The 20,992-nt window shown below is 31.3% G+C and overlaps 1 protein-coding gene across 6 annotated transcripts in view; it reads right to left on the reverse strand.

The window, feature by feature from the left end:
• Positions 1-276: 276 nt before the first annotated feature.
• Positions 277-20,992, reverse strand: part of sei (potassium voltage-gated channel seizure) — a 131,151-nt gene continuing 110,435 nt past the window's right edge. For 4 of the 6 annotated variants that reach the window (XM_088194002.1, XM_088194001.1, XM_088193998.1 and 1 more), the window contains 10 exons: positions 18,815-19,056; positions 18,626-18,744; positions 15,623-15,813; positions 15,308-15,450; positions 15,050-15,243; positions 13,483-13,581; positions 13,273-13,414; positions 12,132-12,206; positions 3,137-3,786; positions 277-951 (listed from right to left, as the gene is read on the reverse strand). In XM_088194002.1, coding sequence (XP_088050128.1) covers positions 835-951; positions 3,137-3,786; positions 12,132-12,206; positions 13,273-13,414; positions 13,483-13,581; positions 15,050-15,243; positions 15,308-15,450; positions 15,623-15,813; positions 18,626-18,744; positions 18,815-19,056 — 1,972 coding nt within the window. In that variant the 3' untranslated portion in view covers positions 277-834. The remainder of the gene's footprint in view (positions 952-3,136; positions 3,787-12,131; positions 12,207-13,272; positions 13,415-13,482; positions 13,582-15,049; positions 15,244-15,307; positions 15,451-15,622; positions 15,814-18,625; positions 18,745-18,814; positions 19,057-20,992) is intronic. The other 2 variants (XM_088194000.1, XM_088193999.1) reach the window with 1 other exon arrangement.

The raw sequence follows: 20,992 nt of genomic DNA on the forward strand, positions 1-20,992 counted from the left end.
TAGAAATAAAATATTCAGTATAAAAACAATGCGCTTTTGATAAAACAATATGTAATTAGATTATATAATTTACACATATTTTAATATTAATATGATTATCTGGTATGTTTGTATAATATATTTGACATTTAGATAAACAATGAGGTATGCATTTATTATAGCAAAATTCTCTAACATGATAAAAACGACAATAACGTGAATAGAAAAAATATACAAAAAATTATATAACATATATTTACTAAATTAAAAAAAAAATATAAAAAATAATTGTCAATATTTTTTAATGAACAACGTTTGATTTACTTTATTTTATATTCCATTACATTAATATAGGTATAAATGAACAATGGCAGTAGAAAATGTTTAGTTTATATGGCATTATAAATATATATAATAATTTGGTCAGCAAATAGCCATTAAATAGTAACGTTTCAATTTAATGATCCTTTTAGAAATTTTTATTTATTTTTAGGTGTATTTCGTTAGAAAATGTGAATTTACTAGAAATTGTTTATCTTTAAAAAACTTCCATCGTTGTGCTTTTCCATATGTGCGTTCGATAAAAACGAAGATTGACTAATTAAAATTAAACACTGCAATCGATATTTAATAATCGTAATTCTGTAATTTAAATGAAAATTGTGCTTTTTTGACTTTACAAAAAAGATATTTCGGCTAAATTCTGTATGTGTAATGTATTTATTTTTATATAATAAACGAGAATCAAACTGAAAAAACCTGCACATAACTTGTGTTCATTTTGAGGCGTGGCGTGGTGTTGAATTTATTGACCGTAATGATGGTTTTTGCGGTAAGCAATACAGTTGTCCAAGACTATCTATGAAATGAACGGCTATGTGGTGGCGGAGGCAATATGGGAGCTGTCGGTGGAGGCGGAGGCTCGCTTGCTGATCTTTGCACTACAGCAGCTCTTAAGCTTCTCCCTCCACTCTGCAAAGCAAAAATTTAAACAACATAAAAAGATTGTCCCAAATACGTCTAAAAAAAAGTAATATTATCTTAGCGCTAAGCAACTTCATATACGTGTTACATATCTATTGCTACTGACCTAATAGAACCGCTTTTTAATATATATGTTACAAATACTTCTTCTAATCCATTAATTAATTAATAAGCACACATTTAAATAGCTACTTTTCATCACTATATAAATATTTCTATGAAATATGTATTCTATCGAATCGTGCTCTAAGAGCTGCATCTGTAATCTTATTCAAGTTATATTTTTCAATTCAATTTTTATAATATCTGTTCAGTATTAAATGTTACTTTTATAATTAAACCCAACAGCAAGAATATTATTATTATTAATTATATATTTTTTTAATTAATAAAATAGAAACATTATATTATTAAATTTTACTTAAATTTAATTTTCTTTCAATTTATAATAAAAATAGAGCATTTAAGTATTGATTATAAAAAATAAATTCGCTCAAAATATATATAAATTATTATATATGACATCAAGAATCACAATCACATATTTTTTACTTATACAACGGCTTTATCTCTACAATGCGTTACAAAGAGGTAGATACAATCAACAACTACTAAGTAAATAGTGAGACACCAAACTGAAATTAAATCAGTTATATCATTTTTTTAAGAATCATTTAAATCAATAGTGTCACTATGCATGACTCAGTATGATTTAATTTTTGATTAGTCATCCATGAGATTAGGAGAATTTAAGAAAACCTAATCTGTGATAGAATATAAAAAACATTAGGGTACATATGGGGTTTGAAACTAATAAATAAAACATTGGATGTTATTTACATGTCCACTAAGATAAGTTTCAAAATTAGAAATATACATATATTAACATCAAATGAAGACATGTCAAAGAGTAAAATTGTAATTCAATTTATTTTAAGGTACTATTACATGATTTTAAATTAAATTTAATATACAATATATAGTCCTGATCCTAAAAATGACATATTTGATAGAGATTCTAGGTGTCATATATAATTAAGGTAAAAAGAGCGTAACATAAGACTTTTCAATATTTTTATTTGAGGCTGTGTATTTTAGAAAAATTGGTTGCTATGCCCACTATAATATTTTTTATAGAATTAAAGTTTCACAAGATAACTACATTTTAATTAATAGTTTTTTGATCCAACTTACATATGTACATATGAGCGAGAGACAAATGAAAACCATACAAGTTAGTTTGAACAGTGGCCGATAGATGGCAGTACAAATCAGGCATGCAACACGAAGGTAATCATTCGTTTTTGAATAATGTGGTAGTAAAACCCATTGATTATAATCGACAAATAAAAGCTCGATATGATGTATGTCTATCACGCGAATGTACAAGTGGATTAGAGTTATGATATGGTGCGAATTCTGTAGCACTTTTTTAGAACTGTCATCAGAGTTCATCGAAGTAGTTGAAAGCATTGTGAAGGAAAATCGTAGATTAATAGTGAGTTCTGCATAATAATTTATTGATTTTGTAGTGCTTTAAAGTAGAAGTTGGTAACTTCTTAGTAAGTATCGGTATTGGAAGTGAAAACTGAGAAGTGAATGGCACTATACTTCTTAAGCAAAACGGAAGAAATTCTCCATCTGCTATAACGATTATGCAGACTCAGTTTTAATTTTAAAGCCCTACTAGCTCAAAAAATATTTATAAACACATATCTTTTCAAGTATTATTTTCAACCTGCGATCGAATCAAAACGACTTGAACTTTTGAGTACAGGTGTTTTTCTTAGCGCTGGAAAATTTGTATTGAGTGTCATAGAGACTATAGAAGATGTATATTTGTACCTTTTCGTTTAATAAATTACAAGACAAAACAATATTTAAGGATTTTGATTTCAGCTCTATAGCAACACTACTTAAATTCCAACAAATGGATCAGAATAAATGATTATTGGAGCTTGAAGTTGGAATGATTAACATTATTTTTAAACAGTAGCAATAATTTTAAGTAGCATTATTATAAAATAGTTCTTGCAATGGGTTTTGATATCTTTAATTTTATTATCTTAAAAAGTCCTAACCTTCGGTTATCCTATCCCAATTTTACGCGTCCTGTTCAATTAGGCATAATATCATTAAAAAAATTAAAACGTAACAGTTTCGATTTACTCACAGTGTCGCCTTCAGCTGGTACCGCAATAGAACTGGATGTGGTAACAAATTCTGTTTCGGAAGATGCGACCGGGCTTGCCTTTTCTAATAAAGCTAATATCCTTCTTACGTCAGTTGCTAAACCTTTCTCTAGCGTACTTAATCTATTGGAAACTTCTTCTAATCTCTCTAAAATGCTATTGTTTCCTTCTGCGCCGCACCGGCATGTCGTCAAGTTTTGATACTGCGGCGAAACGTCTTGTACCAATATCGTATGACTAGCTCCTCGAAGAGTATCACTTTCGTAATTAAGGTTCCGTGAATAGTTCCTTATGTGAATAGGACGGGAGGGGAGTGTAGGTAAGGCAGGGAATGCTGGCATACTATCTAAGTGTCCGCCATCTTCCGAAGAGCGCGCTCGGGCAGCGTGTAGCCTGTGCAGCGTGTTGACCGAGTGCGGCTGCGATCTGGATTGTGTTAGACCACCGACGTTACAATACACGTGAACGTCGTTTCTCGTGGCTTCACTGGGACGGAGGCTTGTGCTTTCTGGACCGTCGACGGCCTGCGGCGATAGACCCGGCGGCGACGGCGGACAATCAGTGAGTGGGCCAATCGACGATTGTCTACGTACTCCGGCTCGCCGTGTTCCAGCTTGAGGTGTCGACTGAGCTGTATTTATAAAATTTACACATTAGAATTAATCTTTGCACAATGCTTTAAAACACCGACACTATACATAATATAATAAATTATTAATATGTAAGGGAATGTGCCGTAAGGGAATAATATTTTTGCTATATTCTTATGAATTATGGATTCTAAGTAATAAAATACTAGGTATTATAGTATTTGGATAATAAATTATTTGCTCCACTAAAGAGGGTGTCAATTTATAAGGATGTTGCTACAAAAAAACTGTGATTATCTGATATATTGAACAATAATATGTTTCCTACATAGATTTATTATAGACTTTATTTATAAGTAGAATTGTAGGCTAAGCATGGCAATGCATTAAAATTAGCTTCCCTGACAAATTCATTGTCTTTAAAAGATTTCTGTAAAAAAGTACTCCTAAATTATTTTTTAAGATTGATTATAATAAACTAATGCATAGTACGGTTTAAAGTTTAAACTAATAAAAGTAAACTTTTTATACAGTAAAAAAATTCTCCTTTTGCTTTGTAAAATTTGAAATACTTAAAAATCATATAATTGAATCTTTGTAGCTGAAATAGTACATAGTTTTCTCAAATAACAGTAAAAATCAATAAAAATTATTGGTTAAAATAAAAATAAATTATACATACTCTATGAATAACAAAATAATTTTGTAGCAATATTCGCAAATCACCTTTATGTGTACATATACATATATAGGTGCAATTAAAAAAATAAAGATCAAACATCCTAATATATAAATAACTCCATCTGTAAGATGCGGCAAGTTAATACATAGCATCTGGGGCAAAGTTGAATTTACTTAATAATAATCAATTTCATATAGATATGTGATATCATCGGTTAATGTTTCAAGTCAATATTATCCCCAGATACGACATTTTCCCCTACATTATAAAGTGTGTTAATATTTGATCTGTTTTAAGTATTGTTTATAAATTATTAAATACAAAATAAAACAATGTTAGGATTAAAAAAAATCATTCCAAACTCCATCCTTCTTTACTTTGTACCAGATTTATTTGGCTTTTATTGAAGGAATCAAATATAACAACGGTAACGTTGTCAGTAATAATAATACCTGTTGCACAATTGTTTTTAACTTGTCATCAAAATTTCATCATATTTTTAGGAAAAGAAATCATGCACATGCTGATATTAATTAATTTCCAAATCGGTATATTTATATATAATGTGTATATTTACAATATGTATGACGGTGATGGATACCTTTTAATGTTGCATTGTAACGTGGTGTGTGTTTCAATTGAATGTAAAAAGTGTAAAAAACGGGAATAATCGAGCCTAGTTATACAGAAAGCAAATAGTCAACATTACACATGTACAAAGTGAAAATGGTGATCATACAAAACAGTGATATTTTTGATACACAAATATTGATTTATAATAAGAGAAACATATACGGACATCACTTAAAGAACTGTGTATATTTTTACTTAATTTTAGTGATATTGAAAAGATTTTATTTCTAATATGAACAAACTACATATATTTTTTACCAATACTGGAATTCATTAATACTTTTTTTTGACTAGCCGCTTTCTGCATATCTATGTTATGTGTATGCTAAAATTTTAGTTTATTTTTATTTATTTATTACACATTTTCCTTGTGAGAATTTTTATTATATTATTATATCTAAGAAGAGATCATTCCTGAAATTAATATAGAGTGTATAATTTAGTATTGCATTGACTCTTAAATGAATTTACATTCATAAAACCCAGTAGCTTTCAATCACGAGCCACAAATAGTCTTAAAATGTGAGAATTTATAACAGTAAGATATTAAAAATTTGTATCAATTATTCGAGCATTCTTTGGTTACATATTTTTATAGTACATTTTAGTTAAAGTTATAATTTCTATCAGCATAGTGAATGTATATGTTTTAATAAAATTTATATTTATTTATTATCATATATTAAAAAAACCTTATAATTGATTTTTTCACCAAAATTTTCATACTCTGAAATATAGTTTAATATATCTTATTGTCATTAAATACGTACAACATCACAATAGTAATGAATCACAATAAAACATTTTATTAGAATTGACTCCTTTGTTATTAATAGTACTGAGTGTATATAGAATACAACTCTCGACTTCTCCTTACTTAAAATTGCCTCATATATATTGAGTATATTTAAAATATTTCTCAATGAAAGAAAAATGATTAAAAAACAAATTGGAATTGCAATGTAAATTGGCCATTTACATTTAGTACGCTACTTCGCACATGTTTTGCTTTTAGTTAATCATGCACTTCAAAACGTTGACAATATGAAATGAATTATGATTGAAGCATTCATATCCGAAGCACACAATTGTTTTCACGTTCAGTGATTGTCCCTGTAAATTATTCACTATCATGAAAGGCAAGGTAAATTGACGGAAGTTAAAGCAACTTGAAGCGAAAAGTCAAATCTGTATGAAGCAATTGAATTTTCACTTTTAAATGTGTGTCATGTGTTAATGCCTTCACAACCAGCAACATTATATTGCAGTTTTCGTGGATACAAATTTTTCATCATCATGATAGAACTACTCACCTCAAGAGTTTGTGTATTGACAATTTATTTATTTAATGTAAATTAGCTCAATGCGTTGCAACGTGGTAAACACAATCAACAACCACTAAGATTAGGAAAAACTAAGTAAACCTAATCTGTGATGATAGTTTGTAATTATATTTATATAGTCATCATTAATTCCCAATTCTCTAACACAATACTATATATTTTTTGTAAATTAGGCAAATGTTCCTGCAGACTACCGAAAATGTCTAGACTTACGTTCGGCTTCAGATAGATTCTTGGAACAGCAATCACACAGCTGGCGTTTTTTCTTAGGTGGTACATAATCTGTATCGTTCTCAGTTTCTTCCTCCTCACTCGATCGAGAGAGTGGAGGAAGAACAAATGTAGAATTATTCTCTATTTCTGCTTCATCGCTCAATCGTGAGGTCGGAGGAAAAACAGAAACAACAGTATTCTTCGAGTTTGATGACATCGGCGTAAATGGCGAAGAGCCATCACTGAATTCCAGAAATTGAATCGGGTGTTGTTTTTTCAGATGCGTAAGTAGGTTGGTCGTATTACCGAAATGTTTGTAACTCACTCTACACAATTTACACGTAACATTCCCATCGTGCTTATTTTTACTATAAAAGTTCCACACCACTGATTTTCGTTGCGGCATTCTAAAAAAAAACCGTTAAGAAAAAGAAGACAATAATATAATAATTTAGGGTTGCCATGTTTTAAAACAGAGGTCGATAACTATTTCACACTCATTGACTAGAAATATATTGACATACATCATTATGTGATTTTTTAACTTTTGGTTGATAAAATGTCGATGTTTGATTGGTCGCCCAAATAATATCAACGTTAGCATGCTACGATCTGACTCATGACTTTTGTCAGTCAAAATAAAAAATAATAATATTTGTATCGTATTCACAGAGAGAAAGCAACTACGCAGTAGCCAAACAATTGCTTTAAATACGTAAATATGAGCAAGAGAAAAATAACTATGTAGTTATAACGTAATCCATTGAGCCCAGTAGTCAGAATCTTTAGGACCACCTTCAATTTTTAAATTAAAAGTCATTTCCAGCTTAGGACATTCTACCAATTTTGACTGACTCTGAGAGACATGCGTATAGCACAGAACCACAAAGCACGAGGTACGCCAGAAACAGCTTTCACAAGTAATATGATGGTGTGACAAATTTTGGATTTCATGTGATGGATTTTTGCTTCACTATCTGTAAATTGAATTTTGCGTGTAGTGAAGTAGTGAAAATTTCGGATAATATCTTCACGATCTCTGGATAATATTTTGTCTATGTTAAGGTTAAAAAATTTGAAAGGAGGACGCTAAAAATAAAAAGGTTATCATGAAAATTTTTGTTTAAGGAGAACAAATTGCTACAGGGGAGGGGGGTAAAAAAAGTTATTTGTAATTTTTTTGTTCAAAGGCAATATCCAAAATTTTTTTAGGACAAAGGTAAAGAAATTGCTACGGGAGCTCAAAAAAGGTCATTTAAGATTTTTTGTTTAAGGAGGACAAACATTTTGAGGAGAATAATTCTTCTACAAGAAAGTTATCGGGTCACCTGATCTATGTAAGACGCTATGTCCAAACGAAGGGTTTACCAACGGCACAAACGTTTTAGTTCTTCTAGCGAATCAACCACTGATGAAAGTGTAAAAAAATGCGTAAGATACTCCAAGAAAACGACCAGATTTGTTGTCCAGCAATTCTTAGATTTTGTACCACGATAACGAACCGGCTTACATTTCATTACTAGTTCGTGATATTCGCAAATATGCATAAAAAGAAGACATTGAAAAGACAAAGTTTTACGACGATTGATGAGATAAACATAAAATCCCCGAATGAGTTAAAAACAATATCAAATAGTAAATTTTACAAATATTTGCACATTGGAAAAAAACGGTGGAGCAAGAAATACATAATTTAACATTTTATAGTCGTTTATAACTCGTAAAACTGTTCGATTCAAATTGCCTTTTATTAAGGTGACCAAATTTTTAAAATATCAAAGGAGGACACTAAAAGTAAAAAGGACATCTCGGATTTTTTTTGTTGGAAGAGGACAAATTACTACGGGAGCTAAAAAAGAGTAATTTCAAAAAATTTTGCTTAAAGACCATTTCGGAAATTTTTGTCCAAAAAAGATCATTTCGGAAATTTTCGTTCAAAGACAAAGAGGGATGTCGGACAAAATTCGGTATGAATGTTTTTGGATTTAAATACACATTCGCTGTAACATTAATATATCGCATGTGAATAAATAATGATAAGTATGTAAATGTTTATATTACTACTTAAAAAAGGAAAAAAATTGTAATCATAAAGTATTACTAGCAACTGCCAGATAAATTTTATTTTTACTGGTAAAAATATATATATCTACCGGTGAAAATGTATTCCGATATGATTTCACTGAAATGACTTATTTTTAAAAATATTTTCGGGATAGATTCGAGACTGTTTTTTCAAATTTTCTTTGAGGGATAAGCCGAGAATTTCTGGTTTAATAACAGGGATATCATGTCAGTTTTCTTAATACTTTTATGTCATTAAGATTCATAGGCATCAAATAAATGACATGAATTTTCTGGCCACATTCAAGGGGGGGGGGGGCAAATTTACCCCCCCTCTAAATAATGTTCCTGTACACCATTCTTGGATTCTATTTAGATCTCTACTTTAGGAATTTTAATAAAAAAAAAACTAAAAATTCAAATACGTTTTTACAAAATATAATATTTTAGAATATATTAAGTTATTAGTATATTTTATATTAAAAATATAATAATTATATTAATAATATATATTTAAAATATATTATTATTATTAAAAAAAATATTAATTGACTAAATATATTTTAGCTAGGTGATAAGTTAATAATCAACAGAAAAACGTTTGGCAACCCTATATAATAACTCCTATAATACAAACTTGCAAGATGTTCGAGTAGTGTATTATTTGTATTAAATTATTTTATTAACAATAAATTGAGAGTAAATTACGTTACTGCGACGTCGGCAACGGTGTGCGATAATCAATACTCAATTGTTCAATTCGAATAAATATTTCGAGCCGGAATATTATTCTGAAGGTAAAATTGGCACATTGTACGAATACTTCTCAGCGTTATTGTCGTAAGATTCAACAGAAACGAGCACTCGAATAAAATTGGCGTCACTCGAATAAAATAAATTGGGTCAGGCTATTTTCGAACGGCGTATAAGGCGCTGCGTCGCGATGACGTCGCTGTGTTATCGACTATTTTGTCCGACACGCGCGCGCACGACTTGTCCACTCGAGTGGCGTCACTCGGTATGATTCGAGATATTCCGAGCGACGCGTCCTCGAATCGTACAAGTGGTGTATTTGGCCACAATGGATATTTTTAAAACGATGGATTTCACGACCCACGTGTTTTATTTAATATATATTTTTTATTTAACTAGAGGGACATACATAATTCCTTATTAAAAAGCATCATTAAAAAAAGATGCTTTATGAATCATCTCTTAAAACAACAATCGCCATATGAGAACACACAATAATTATTAATCACCATTAGACTTTCGAAAACGTAAACATAAACGTATGATAATCTTATAAAAACATAACTGTTTATCACCACTGGATATTATAATTGAGGTTGAATCATTGAAAGCTGTTGACGGTTATTTCGCCTCTTGTATGCGTTCGCGAACGCCGTCGTACAGCGTTCGGGAATGTCCCCGAACTTGACAGCAGTCGGCTCCGATCGTCGTTACGAAGCAATCGGATCACGCTGAGCGCAATAAAGGTTAACACACAAACCCACGTGTTTTTAAAAAAAAACTAAAAGCTAAAAGAGTCCAATTTGACTTTTGAGCAACCCTTCCAAAATTAGGTTTTATACTAACTGAAAAATCATTTCTCATAACTTCATACCACGTTGCGGAAGAGTTGATAAAACCATGTGAATCAGAAATGGCAACAATTTTTGTGGGAAAAGAAGCCTCAAACAAGCTTAAATTAGTGCCGTTATCAAATAATGTTATTCAAATCCAATTTTGTGATTTGATTTGGACATTTTGAATCAAGTTGTCGCTGATATTAGAGCTAGTCCAATAAAAATCTTTATCCAGTTGGATGAAACAACTGATGTTGTAAATTGCAGTCAACTCATTGCTTTAGTGAGGTATGTATATGATGGAGCCATAATGGAAGATTTTCTGTTTGGTGAAGGCATGGAAACAATCACAAAAGGAAAAGACGTCTTTCAATATATAAAGGACTTATTTATGAAGTATGGCTTAGATATCCAAATTATTGGTTCTGTGTGTACTGTTGGTTCTCCTGCTATGTTAGAAAATAAATCATGATTTTTGCACTGATGAAACAAGAGATTCCACACTTACAATGTATCCACTGTTTTTTTATTGCCATGCTCTGGCATCAAAAACATTACCTCCAAAGATGAAAAAAGTCATTGACACTTCAGTGAAAACCATCAACTGGATTAGGGGCTGCGCTCTGAACCACCGTCTCTTTAAGTTTTTTTGTGAAGAATTTTGAAGTGAACATTCGGTTTTGGTTTTCCACTGGCTGTTACATGGGAATGCTCTAACATGCTTTTTTGAACTGTGAGTCATAGCATTTCTAAAGGAACAAGATTATGATCTGGTTAGAGAAATGGAATTACAAGAATTCAACTGAATGTTAGTCTTTTTGAGTGATATTTTTACACGTATTAATGACGAATTCAAGGGAAAAATGTAAGCATATTGACATAAAAGCACCTCTCCTATCTTTACTAAGGAATATAAGAGCGAACATGGCGTATATTGTACACTTCCTTCTGGAACTTCCGCATGATACAAGAGCTTAGTCGAACATATAGTTTTTATTTAAAAGCATAGTTGTTATATTTAAATACTACATTATAAGCTGAATTACAAGTAAATATTATTCTTAGTAGATCAGTAATTTTAGCAAAAGCATTTCACTTATTGCATTTAAATTAAATATTTCTTGATTGATAATGAGGGATCCTATGCTATAATAATATATTCACCAATTAAAGAACGAACATTCTGTTCAATAACACAATTATAAATGAACAATAAAAATAATAATGAGGCAAATATATAAACTTATGATACAATGATATACATATACAATTTATGCTCAAATATTTTACCCTTATTTTGTTGTATATATTCTCACGTTTTAAAACTTTTGTTGACTAAATTTAGAATTTCACAATAGTCAATACATCATTGCAGCATTAAGAACATGCAAATTTAATATTTACATGTAATATTTCAGTGTTTTTATATAATATACAAATATTTTTTAACATGACTAAAAATATAATTTTATAAAACCATCTTGATTTGTTTAAATTCAATTTTATAATATTTACATATTTAGATTACTTCTAGCTGTTATTATATAATTTTTATATAGCTACTTTCCTTATTAGGTGTTTATTACAGTTACATTTATGTTTTGTGCTTTAGTATTGATGGCATTTCAGAAATAATCTGTTCACATAATTTATGATTTTGACGACGGTAAAAACAACTTAACATTATATTCACATTGAAATTTACACGTATACCCATTAAGCGACAGACGCACATCGATCTTAAAGCGATATATATTACTATAATATATATTTATATTATTTAATATTCCATACGAATTAAGTTATTATTTCGATTCACAGTTCCGTACGGAATATCAAACAAATATTACGGTTGTACTCACAGTATGTATTATGCAACGGCTGATGAGTTTTGTGGTGCAGATCGGGAAAACTCCTTTTCAATTGGGCTAGCATGCCTGCAGATCATAATGGAAATAAAAAGAAAATACAAACTTTCACTCTGCAATCTCACTCACGGTAAACGAAAGCCAATTTTTCATCGACACGACCATAAACTTTTGAGTAATTTTGTAAAAAGTTTATGAATCGCATACATACACCGGTTATAGTTTTTTTATTTATTATAATTTATGTATATATTTTATATACATGTATGTATAGAAAAGGAAATAATTAATGTATAATATAAATGATGTACATAAATAAGTCTTATGTGTATTACTAATATTAATAATAATAATTTGAATCCAATTACTTTTTCGAAGAACTATTTATATAAATTGGAAGTACTCTGTATTACTATTTTTTTAATTTATGTGCTCACACATATTTAACTAAATGGTGAATAAAAAAAACTAATTTTAGTGATTTTTACAGAAGTGTTTTGCTAAAACACAAATTTAAAATATACAAAATGTGATATATATTGACTTATGTGTAATTTTATATTGCAGTTTATGGTTTAAATATATAATATTTCGATATAGCACAATAGCGTAACCATTCAGTCAATTTATTTTATTTAAAAGCTCAATAGATACACATTTTAATACTAGAGATATTCTACACAAGTATTAAACCATGCTTTATGGATATTTTTACCAGCATATATCGAGAAGCAACATTTAACAATTATAATACTATTTTAAATGTCAGTTACGCTAATGGTATATAACGAATGTACTGTTTAAACACTCTGAACATATTCGACACATCTAAACGACTAATCCGACGAGGACTTGATGAATAAGTGAAAGATGAAAATAATAAAAGATCGAGAGGTTTGAATAGAATGCGTTAGAAAAGGAATTTTGTTAGTCATTAATCGGTTTAGTACAAAATAAATAAGAAGAATCTATTCAAACGATCTAATAGATAGTTTTTGAAGTAACTATATTAATTTCAAACTAGCATTCAGCACAAAACAGTCAAACAGGCAGATCAAATAAGTCTAAAATTGAACGTGTGCATATTTAGGAAAGAAACCAGAGTTCACTCGTCGATTCTTAACAATTGCAATACCAGTTATCGACTGCAGCGTGGTGCTCCTTTGTTTCTCTTGTCCGAATTGCAGGTTCATTGGAGTTACATCTTGCCCGGCCTTGTCCGGACAAAATTCTAAAATTCCTCTACCCGACTCGGACTCGTCGCTACTGTTTGAATCCTAAACGAAGAATGTTATTAAATCAAACTGTAAATACACGGAGAGCTATTAAATAAACGTATACTCACTTGACGATCTGCTAAACTATCACCTCGACTAGCTGCGGGTCTACATTCTTTTAGTGCTTTAAGACGTACGGGTCTTCTAACTACTCCGGGTTGTTGATCCTGATGCATTAGATATCGTAAGATTATAAATACGTTTACAAAAGTGTTACATCTTGAAAAAATAATCTTTTATTAATAAAAAAACTGTACACGTAACTTCTAGAATCAATATCAGTCATGTTAACTTACTTTTGTGTAATTTAGTTGATAGTTACATAGTATACCATTCAATTAATTTTTATTAAAATCATGTTTTTAAGTATTATTCTATTTAAACGTCTTTATTTTCTGTACAGCGTTGGCCAACATAGTAGGGAACCGTAATAAATATGTTATATCATAATAAGTAGAAAAAATATACTACATAAATAAAAAGCAATGATCAAAGTTAATGTTTATATTTAATAATCTCAAATTATAGCTACAACCTCTTTTATAAGGTTTTTATTACAACAGGGTAAATGTGTACCAATTAGGTAAGTCAATTAGACATAATGAATACCTACAATAACTATTAACCACCATCGCAGGGGAAAAGCTAGGTTAACTAGCAAATAAATGAAAATCGAATGAAGCATATCTAAACCAAATTTTAAGCAATAGAAGAGCGCAAAAAACAATTATCCTTTCTCAGAAGTGAAAAATCCACGTCAAAAGCAATAAAATCACAGTGGGAACGCTCGTTACCGAGTTGGCAAAAGTTGGCTAGTCAGTGTTTTTTTTTAATATTTAAATTTCATTAAAATTCATAGTATTTGCATGAAAAATACATGACATGTATTTTTCTGGCCAAATTTAAGGGGGAGCAAATAGCTCCACCTGCCCCTCCTAAATGACGTCCCTGCGCTATTCCGTTCTTAATATATACAAGAGTGCAGTAAAAATTCAAATCACCACTCTATTGCACTGTAAAATAGCAACAGTGTTACATATAGTATGAAGAGTGGCAGTACGAATCAAGTATGCAACACGAAGGCACATCAGTAGTTTAAAATGCAGGATGTCCAACAGCCCAGCAAGTTAAGGAATGGATTATACAGTTATGAAACAGTGTCAGTTCTGAAATATACTTTTATCGATAAGGTCAGGCATACATAGTAGTGACATTGCAGAAGTTGAAGGTGACGTGGAGGAAAATAGCTGAGTAATAGGAAACGAAATAGCCTCACTTTTGTATATATAGTCATTGATAGGCATACCACATTGTCCACGATGTTCTGCAATTCCAAGACTGATGACTGCCAGGCAATTTTGTAAGGAAAATGTGAATTGTTACTGGAGATGAAACCTGGATTCACTATCATTGTAGAAATTCCTCACACAACCTTTTGAGTATAAGTATTTTTCAGTCTTAGTGAATCCAATATGTTTATGTATTATATTAGTTTCTCGAGTATATCGATAGAAGATTTATGAAATATTTTAAAGGTATCCCACTTTATGGCCAATGCTGTATATGTCTTAGAATGAAACAAGCTATATTATATATTTCTTTCTCAACGTACAACATTACTTAATCATTACTTACATCTCTCAAGTTAAACGCCAGCTCTATATTTCTAGTGAAATGATGACAAAACTCTGGATAGAGCTCCAGTATGTCGGTTAGATCGTCGCGCAACACTCGATGCAGATCGCAATACGTCAGAGCTCTGACTCTACACGCCGATCTTCCCATCGTGGCATAAGCGCAAGGATTCTCTCCAAATATGTCATCCTTACCTACAAAATTAAAATGTTAATAATCACAATTCATACATTAAATACATACAATAAGATCACATACCTAATATAGCCATAACAATGTCATCACGTACAATTTCTATTGAACCTCTAGCAATAAAGTATAGTGAACATAACGCATCACCCCGATGCACTAAAGTTTCTCCAGGAGGTGCATGAGTTGTCCTGAATCTCATCGATAGAGCTCTGGTGAAATAAATATTTACAATGTTATAAATTATATATAATCTCAATTGAATGACAAATATTATTTATAACTATGCATTTCCAACGAAAAAATGTACATTGCAGTATATTGTTCCAGTCTACGGGCGAGTAACGTCAACACTTAGGAAAATAAAAAATGTAAACTGTATACCTGAGACATCCAGGACTAGCTCCCTCGAAGGCAGAGCATTTTGTGAGCAAATTTCTATTTAAATGCAGGCATATATCGGCTTGCAGGCACTCTGGAAATCCTTTCAGCACGCTACTTGTATCGATGCCGTTTGTGTACGCCCACGCGTGCTGAAAGTATTCTTCTAATCTCTGACGAAGAGGATTAGGAATCTGAAAAAATATTTTAAATAGATTAATAAGAGAAACAGTGTTTTAGTCTAGTCTATTCTATTTAATCTTGATAGGTCAATAATCTCAATAATGGAGACTAAAGCAAACGACGGAACCATCAAGCATTTTCTGTGTTGAAAATCATTGCTTGCACGTATTTGGTTTCCACTAAAGTTGCTCACTGAAGGGTTGCATTTGAATCAAGACACTTGGTCGTCCTTATTGACTGGTTCGGCGAGTGTCACTCATATTTTCGTAGTTGCCGGCGACTCACTGCAACTTTTCAAAAACTACCCCGACTGATTTTAATGCAGACAAACTTTAGGTACAATTCTAAGAAATAAACCTGAACCTTTTTAAATTTGAAATTTTGATTAAAATAGTTACATTTAAATGCCTATAACTAATAGGTTGTAACACAAATTTGTCTAGATTTCTGCGCTTGGTGACAGAACATTGCTTATTCGTACCGTGAATAACTTTACGAGCAAAAATATTACTTTTTATTTAAAAAATAACAATTCTCTCATAATCAGTAGGCATTTTGTGTAAAATTTTAAACATATGACTGACGATGAAAAGAGGATTCAGTACAAAAAAGTAAAGGAAGCGTATTGTGCACTATGAGCTACTACTACCAAAGCAAATCATTGTCTCCATAAAGTACTGCACACAATTGACCAAACTGAAAGAAACCATAAAATAAGCCAATAGAAAGGACATTGTGTTCCACAACGACAATGCCAGACCACTTTTTTCTATGAAGACAAAAATTGTTACAATTTGATTGGAATGTTTCAGTGCATCCACCATAAAGTCCACACCTTGTCCCTTAAGAATATTATTTGCTTAAGAGCTTTGCAAAACTCATTTTGAAAAGTATAAATTTATAAAGTTATTCCTCCGGCAAAAATCACAAAAATCAGTTTTTAGCTAACAATACCAGGAATTCTTCAAAATAGATCAATCCTTTAGTTACCAGAAAGATCAAAGAAGGTATTCTAGCAAAATACATACATGTAGTATCAGCTTCCGAAGGCAGTGACATCAAAGGCAAGAGCGTCATATAAACATTTACCAGGCAGTCGTAAAAGGAGAGAGCCGATACAGACCGCGAGCTTGTTTGGCCGTTACTCTCCTTTCTTGGCCTTCACCGTCTTACTTACAACTTGGTCTTTGCAACTTATCTTTTAATAATTCATAATTAATCTTACATAAATGATTAAGCAAATTTACAAATACATTATTTTAAAAACACTAAAAAAACAAGAACAAATATATGTTACAACCCAATCGTTATACGTAAGCGTTTACTTAAGGTGACCAGACGTCCTCCTTAAAAACTTTATCCTCCTTTTGTCCTTCTTTGTTTTCCTTGAGCAAAACTTTCCGTGATGACCTTTTTTTAGCTCCCGCAGCAATATATCATCCTCGAACAATTTTTAGTGTCCTCCTTTAATATTTTCAAAATCTGATTTTTAGATTACTATATATTTTAAAAAGTGACATGGATGAAAACTTTAGTAATCGTGTGATGTAGAGGTTCTCAAACTGGGTTTTGAGAGCTCCGCTCTCCCAGGGGGTGCAATAAAGAGGGTAAGTATGTAATGTATGAATAGCAATCCGGGAAGACTCGTCTTTGAAGCTTATCTCGTATTTTACAACGGTATTTCATTGGTCCGCTTGCGCCGAGCAAAGTTGTCATATAAGTTCCAAATACTTCATAGTTATACCGACACTGGCAGCACTGGACGTCTTCAAATTGTTATCGCTATACTATATTAAATTATAGCGATTGATAACTTATTGATTTTGATAGCTTATAACTTTCACCATTTCAACATACAAAAAAATATAGTAACATTTTTAATTTCTCTAAATTTGTTTAAAATATAGAAAGAAGTAGTGATAAGTATATCAAATGTATATCTGCATCTTGTACTTTAGAACAAAATTATCATCTCTCTGTTAAAAGAAACGGATTATAGATGATGATGGATTCAAAACTTCTACTATTCATTAAGAAATTGTAACTTTTTTATTAATTTTGTCATAATCTTGTCGCTGGAAGAATAAATCCATATTCTTAAAGTTTGTAAAATATGACAGATGGGTTAGAGTTGGAAAAGGATTTTATTTATTTGTGATATGTTATTAAGACTTCGGAAAAAGGACCTACATAGTAATGCGAATCTGTATTCAGCTCTCTTTTGTTAATCAAAACATAGGAATCGTTTGTATGCAAAGTGATATCAGCGAATCTCATAAAAGTTTCACGTTTTGAGAAAAACAGAGAAGACATTGAACTTTATGTTTACAATCAAAATTATTTTACTGTTTGTATTTTTTTATAATTTAACATTTGGGGCATATAAAAAGTTGAAAAAGCTTAAATATATATTTTTTAATGTTGATCTTATTCATCTTTATTACTAACGCAAATTGCACTTGCTAATCACTCCGTTTTCACCCACTAACCAATATGAATGTTGACAGCTCTTCAAGCCGTCGTCACTTATGATCTGTTAAAACTAAATGATGTTTTATTTTAATTATGGAAAACTTGAGAGCAGTTAAAATTTGTGCAAATTTATTGAAATGAAAAATTGAAAATGAAAAATATATTTGATATCAACTTTAACTCGACACAACACTTTCTTTAGCCGCTACTGATTAAAAAACAGCTTTTCAACTTCAATAAACACTACGATTTTCTAAGTAAGAAGTTCAATAGACACTATAATTTAGATATCTTACTACGGCGCGTTACTTCAATATTTTTCATATATTTCTATCCAAGTTTTTTACATACCTGGTGGAATCTGATGAATTCTCTGACGCGCAGTATTTGCGTGTGATACCGCGCAGTGCCAGAGTAAAGTCTTTGGATGATCGCCGATACATTACCGAAGATGCTAGCATACATCAGAGCTGAAATGGAGAACAATACACACATATATAATCTTGTATTAAAACTAATTAAAATATCATATATACTCACATCCGACCAACATCACGAAGATCGTGAAGCCCTTCTCGGCGTCGGTTACTGGAGCGACGTTTCCGAAACCGACGCTGGTCAGAGAAGTACAGGTGAAGTAAAGGGCCGTAATGTACCTGGACCTCAAGGTGGGTCCACCGTGGGTCTTGTTGTGGTACGTCACGTTCATGGCTTCGGCCAAATGGTCCAGCCAGCCGATCTGATTCTTCAGATTCGGCCTTTCGAAGTTGCCTATCGCGTACCTGACGACACAAAATCGACGCATTTTTCCCAAACGTTAAAATACAAAATAAATCATCACCACATCACCATTCGTTCGCCATACACTTCACTAGAAGTCCATTCTTGGTTATACACATTTATATTAAAGAGTTAGTTTATCAAAAAGAAAAATGAAGCAAGGCGCTGGTTTCTCAAAAAAATAGAGCGAGATTAGCTATCAGGCGGCGGTGTGCAACTTTAGCGCTTTTAGTTTCAGAGATTTGATTTTACATAACTATGATAAATATAGTATAAAAAAATAATAAGAATGCGGCTTGCTTTTTTCACTACATAATGCACTAGAATAATGCAACGTTTACCTCGAATTCGACATTTTTCGAAGATAATTTTAGCAAGTGCTGAGCTATTCGCGGCATCTACAAAAGGATGGCGAGATCTCGAGAGCGGTGCAATTTTTTAGCACTCAAAATAAAGCGAAACGCGTGGAATGATAGTCGAATTGGATTTTGATTGCTCGGATTATGTGGGATGAGGTAACTGAGGTATTGCTGAATGAGATCAGCATATCGCGGAGTAAAGAATACATAAATAATACAATATTCATACAAACTTGAACATCTTAGAACTCGCACGTACTACATACCACAAAAAGTGCTTAACTTTTAATCATGAATTTATTTGGTAACTCAAAACTGAAGTCAATTTTGACGGCCGTTGCAATGCGTGGACGGTATCACCCACAACTTGTAGTCGTCGGTGGTCGAGCGCAACGCGCACGTGCTATACCCCGACAAGTTGACTCACTTAATAAGAAATCAAATATATTTTGGAGTATTCTTAAATTATAAAAAGATAATAGTATAAGAAACTGGTCCCAAAAATATTTTCAAGCAACTAGCAAGAGATTTGCGGTGGTTGGTTTGGTCGACACATAACCACAGAATAACCAGCTTTTTGTGATTATGTTGTAAAACGTGTGAGTTCAGCCTTAAAAATAGTTGATAATACTGTGAGTAGAATGTTATATTATTAACACAAAATAATAAACAAGGAAGAGAGAGAAAACGTTTGGATATTCTTAAAAAGGCACACTGCAAAAAGTTGCAAATATTAGGCACCAACATAATAATATATAAACTTCATAAAAAAGCAGATCAGGAACAAAACAAATCTTGAGAAGAGATAAGAATATCAGAAGAAAACTTAAGTATACTGTTACGTCATAGTACAATTGGGTATTGCTCACTTTTGAAGTTAGTGCAAATTGCTATTCAAAAAAAGAGAAGCTAGTGTCAAGATAGAAACTTTAAACTTTATTAAATATAATATAATAGATTCATAGAAACGAAATTCAAGTTTGATAATGTTCTCAAGAAGTCTTTCACAGATAATGATCTCAATTCTCAAAGTTCGTTTCAAGTTTCTGACGATAGAGGAGAATTTGAGGGTATTTTGGATAATGTCAGTGGGAAAGTCTCATAGCAAGCGCTTTATGCTTTACATTTATGTATAAAGAAACATCAATAGCGCTTCGGAAAAATGCTCTTTATGTAGTACGAATAGTTTTAGGTTCATTTTTCGATTTAATAGCAAAATTTAATTAAAATAAAATGTGCAGTTAAATAAAAATAGGATTGCTATCAAAAATACATGTAGCAATCATTATAAAAATATTATCTTATGTCATAAATTTTCTTCCATTAATGGATCTGGTTTACACGAAAAATTTTCAATGGTAATTCACGACCCGATTGTACTTTTAAATAAAATAATTTTAGCTTTTAGAAAGGGGTTAAGATATAAAAAGTTAAGCAAACATTTTATTTGCTTTTCAAAATTGTCATAATAGCCCTAAATGTATGTATGTATATGAGAACGAGTGTATTGATTACTACATCATATAAGTCAACCGAATGCTTTATTTTTTTTCACATTCCTACTAGCTAGTTAGATATG

The sequence above is a fragment of the Plectrocnemia conspersa genome, unplaced genomic scaffold, assembly GCF_051122295.1.
Source record: "Plectrocnemia conspersa isolate PC_06_02 unplaced genomic scaffold, ASM5112229v1 ptg000010l, whole genome shotgun sequence".
Lineage (NCBI taxonomy): Eukaryota > Metazoa > Arthropoda > Insecta > Trichoptera > Polycentropodidae > Plectrocnemia > Plectrocnemia conspersa.